Genomic DNA, 5,000 nt, shown 5'->3' with positions numbered 1-5,000 from the left:
TCTATTGTTAAATCAAATGCTTGAGTAATTTTAAGTATTGTAAGAATCTTTCAAAAAAATATTTAAATAAAAAAATACTACAATTTTCCGTGTTTTTACACAAATCAAGTTCACAAAAGAAGGTTGAAAGAGCATAGAGGTAGTAAAATAGAGCAGGTTCAACTGTATTTTGCTCTATTTTACATAGTTGAACCTGCTCTATTTCACGTTATTGGATCTGCTCTATTTCACTGTAGTTAGACCTGCTCTGTTTCATAATCATAAAGTAGCATCATTTTTACAAATACTATAATGGTTGCTGCTCAAATGAGCTATCAACTCTAGTTCCATCAACTATAACTTATTTTTGCTTGACTCATCATTCAGCAAAGTTGCAACCTTTTACTGTATCTGTTCCTTCATGCTCTAAAAATTTGTATTTATCTAGTTTTTTTCTTTGCACATCATGCAGTGGAACTCTCTCCCATGTTTTTCTGACTCATATACAACTTTTCTTCTGTTTTCTTGATCTTTAATGGTATTATTTGTTTTCTAGTAACTCCCAACTTAATAGTGGTTGCATGCAATTAGTTGTTTTTTTAAAATTTAAAATTTTATTTAAAATTTTTTTTTAATTAAAATATAAAGTTGAGAATTGTAACTTATGACTGTTTATCAAAACAACAAAAAAGTTTAAAAATAAATAAATATAGTACCCTAATAATAAGAATATAAAAACTTATTATATATAAATACCTTTTCTTCATCAATATTTAATTGTTGTAGGGCTCTTGTTTCATCAATATAATCTAGAAAAAAATACAAAAAAGATAAAAAATTTCAAGCTTTTTTTATTAAAAAAGAAACATTTTTGTGAAGCAAAATCAACAAATAAAGTAATTCATAAATGTAACAAAAGAAAATAATACATAAATACATAGAAATAAACTAATCTAAACTAGAAATCTAACCAGCAGGTTGTTATTATATTTAAATATCATAGAAATGTTTTGATCTTATTAAAATAAAGGGGGCAAAGAGGCAAAGTGAATCTTAATACATATTTATTAAATGTTATTATTATTTTATTCATTCATCAAAATTATATTATTTTTAATATATTAGAAGTTTGTCGGTCATTTATTAAATGTATATTATTTTTAATATATTAGAGGTTCATTGGTCATCTAGAAGAATGCAACAAAAACATGTTTTTTAATTGATTATTAAAAAACTGTGTAACCAATACCTATACTATTGTTCATTTATTTCACAATAAAATATTGAAATTTGCAATAATAAATTATAAACTTACATAAATAAGGTTAGGTGTCACTCATATTGTTAAAAACTAGTCAATAGAGTGACACCCTGACATAAAAAAAAAAAAAAAAAGGAAATAAAACATAGAATGAAATTAAAATAAAAGGAAAATAAAAAAATGAAGAAAACTAACATAAACATAGAAGGGAAAAAAATAAGAAGATAAAATAAAGCACTAATAAATAATGATAATATTAATAATTGCAGTAATAATAAAAATAATAATAATATGAATAAAAAAAACATTACAAATAATAACTATACTATAACTTTAATAAAAATTATAACTAATAATAAAAACTATGGTAAAAATAATTATACTTAGGTTGTTAGAGAAGTTCATAGAACTTCATCTATAAAGATACAATGAGAAATAATTAAACTTATATATAATTTTGTTTAATTATGAACATTTTAAATACTGGTTGAAATATTTTGAATGTTTATTAAAAAAAGTTATTTAAATTCTATATTATACATTTAAAAGAAAAAATTTAAAAATGGAAAAATTTGAATATCGAGTATATATTAAAACCAGTGCTTTATTTGGAGTTTCAACACAAGCCATAACCAATGAATTGGTTTTAGTTCACGGTAACCAAGCTCCAAAATATAGTACAGTTGCCAAGTAGGCTACTTTATTTAAAGATGGTAGAGAATCTTGAAGATGATCCTTGCTCAGGACACCCTCAAACCACGTATACAGCTGAGAATATTGAACGTGTGCGAGCCATTATTGAAGAAAATCCGCATGCAACACATGATATAATTAAGGCCCTGACATTGATTAATCGTTTTACAATCAACAAAATCATTTACAACGCACTTAAAAAAAGAAAATTTACATCACGTTGGATACCCCACGAGTTAACCGATCGAAATCAAAAGAATAGAGTTGAGGCATGTAAGGAAAAATTAGCCCTTTTCGTAAATGACCCATGGAGACTCATGGAGTCATAGTTTTATTTGAGACAAGTTGGACACAAGTCAGCTAACGCTAGTTGGGTTGGTGAAGGTGAAAGTCCAAGAACTATAGTAAGATGCGACAGGTTTCAGCCGAAAAATATGTTCTACATCTTCTTCAAAACAACAGGTGTTGTTCATTTGGGTTATGTTGAAAAGGGAAACACCATTTCTAGCAAATATTATATAAAAAATTGTTTGAAACCTCTTATATGTGAAATAAATAAGCAAAGACTTAAAACAGGCACTCAAAATTCTCCATGATAATGCTTAACCCCATGTGACTCAAACTGTCACAAATTGTCTAAACCAAGCTGGAATTACAATAATTCGCCACCCACTATACTCACCAGACTTAGCTCTATCCGATTATTGGCTATTCGACTTGATAAAAAAAAATCTTGATGATGATACTGACGTCCAAAGTCAAAAAGTCAAAAGTCAAAAAACTCGCATAACGAAGCTTCTTCAAAGTATACCCAAAAAAGAGTATAAAAAAATGTTTGAAAAATGGCTTGAAAGTATGCAACTTTGATGGACATTATTTTGAACATTTAATAAAATAAAATTAAAAAGAACTCCTTTTTTTTTTTCTTACAGGAGAGTTCTAGGAACTTTCCTAACAACCTAAGTAGTAAAATTTATAACTATAACTATAAAAATAGTAACTATAAAAAGAAATATAACAATTATAACAATAACTATAAAACTACTACTAAGATGGAACCATTATCATTATAAATAATATTAATAAGGCATCTAAAACCTTTTAAAAAAAGGATATATTAATGATTATAATAATAATAGTAATAAAGTTAAAAAAAATAGTACAAAATAAAAATAATAATAGTTTTATTAATACAGTAATATAATAAAGCAATAATAATAAAAGATAAAATAAATATTCATTAGATATATACTCGAATAAAAATTTTTCACCCTTTTTAAAAAAAAATTCTTTTTTTTTAAAAAGGGTGAAAAATAATTGGAAGTCTGAACTTTTTTACACAGTTGTATGAGTGATTTATTAATGCATAAAAGTTTAGTTTCGTCAGCAAAATGATAAACAATCGAACTATTTATAGAGTGAGGCAGATCGTTAATATATATTAAAAACAGTAAACGCCCTAGAACAGAACCCTGTGGAACACTATCCTTTACAACTTTATTTGTGGATTGAAACCCATTAATTGAGCAAAACAAGTATGATTTTAAATATACCATGAAAACCAATCATCATCGATATGCCGCTAATAATAATATAAATCTTTTATTAGAAACTTGTGGTCTTTGTGAATTTTTAAAAAGCTTTTGATACAACTGTATTTAAAGCTTTTTGGAGATCAAAAAAGATGTCAAAAGCTAAAAAACCACTATCAATGAGAAGTATAGTGTCTTAAATGAAATCCAAACTGGCGGAGAAAACTTAGAATTATCAAGAAAGTGGTAGATACAAGAGTGCATATTTCTAATAGTAATGTTTCTACCATATGTTTACCAATACATAATTAATATGATTATCATTTTTACAGCTTTTTTTTTTTTAAAATACTAAACTTTTATCTACAGCTGCAAGCTGCCAGTCATGCATCATTTATCTGCTTTAATAATTTTATTTGATTGTGGTGCTGTCAGTCATTTTTTAAATTTAATGTTCGAAATTCATGCAACTTTTTTACATACTATATTCGCCAGCACCAAAAGTTTTTCTTATTTTATTATTTATATATGTTTTTCTTGTTTTTATTATTTATCATTAGATTATCTATTTAAGAATTTTTATTATATATTTTTTGATTATTATTATATATGTTTTTCTTGTTTTTATTATTTATCATTAGATTATCTATTTAAGAATTTTTATTATATATTTTTTGATTATTATTATATTATTATAACTATTATATAATTTCATGCATTAATTTATTGTGGATTGATATTAATTGAAATTTTATCTATTGTTTATTATTTTATCATTGCTATTAATTAATAATATAAATCTATACTTTTTATTTACTAATTCGATAATATATAATCAACTATTTTGTTTACTATTTATGATTACTGTTGCAAACTAAAGTCACATATAATTCAATTATTTAAATATTTATGAAACTTTCAATTTCATAAATATTTAAATAACTGAATTATAAGTGACTTTTGTTTACTATTTGTTAATTTATTGTTTATTGATTTATTATTCTATCTTTTTGATTTTCTATATTTTCTATTTTATAAACAGTTTTACATTTAAACCAAGAAAATTTTTCACCATCGCAAGTTTTGCAACAAAAAAATAAATAATAAAATAGAGGCATTCTATATGACTATTGCTCCTTTTGGATTCATGCAAAATCTATTCCAATTGACAAACACTTACAATCTGCTTTCAAATGACACTTCTGAATAGTTTTGCCTTAACTGCTTATCAAACAATATGCCATTTGGCAAACTCTCTGATCTGCAAATTAACTCTTCCTTGCAAGAATTCTCCTTATAAAATTAAATCTCATGAACCCTCTGATTACCTTAAAAACTTAATTAAAAACATGAACAACCTGTTTAATCCAACAACTAAATCAAATACCTTGACATTAATGAACTAAATGAATCTATTGATCCTTGTAAAGAAACTCGTCTCCATCCTAATATTTCTTCTCTCCCATTTCACATCAATGATCTCTCCAGTCTAATCAGTATATTAATACTCCTCCCATGGTAATAGGAATTACTGA

At 25.0% G+C, this 5,000-nt stretch overlaps 1 protein-coding gene across 1 annotated transcript in view; it reads right to left on the bottom strand.

Moving 5' to 3' along the window:
• The window catches only part of LOC101236737 (tetratricopeptide repeat protein 12), a 54,765-nt gene that overhangs the window by 34,652 nt on the left and 15,113 nt on the right, over positions 1 to 5,000 (bottom strand). Inside the window, exon 8 of the mRNA XM_065788292.1 lies at positions 736 to 788. Coding sequence (XP_065644364.1) covers positions 736 to 788 — 53 coding nt within the window. The remainder of the gene's footprint in view (positions 1 to 735; positions 789 to 5,000) is intronic.

This window comes from Hydra vulgaris, chromosome 01, assembly GCF_038396675.1.
Source record: "Hydra vulgaris chromosome 01, alternate assembly HydraT2T_AEP".
In the NCBI taxonomy this organism is placed as follows: domain Eukaryota; kingdom Metazoa; phylum Cnidaria; class Hydrozoa; order Anthoathecata; family Hydridae; genus Hydra; species Hydra vulgaris.
This window is presented reverse-complemented; position numbering and strand designations above follow the sequence as displayed.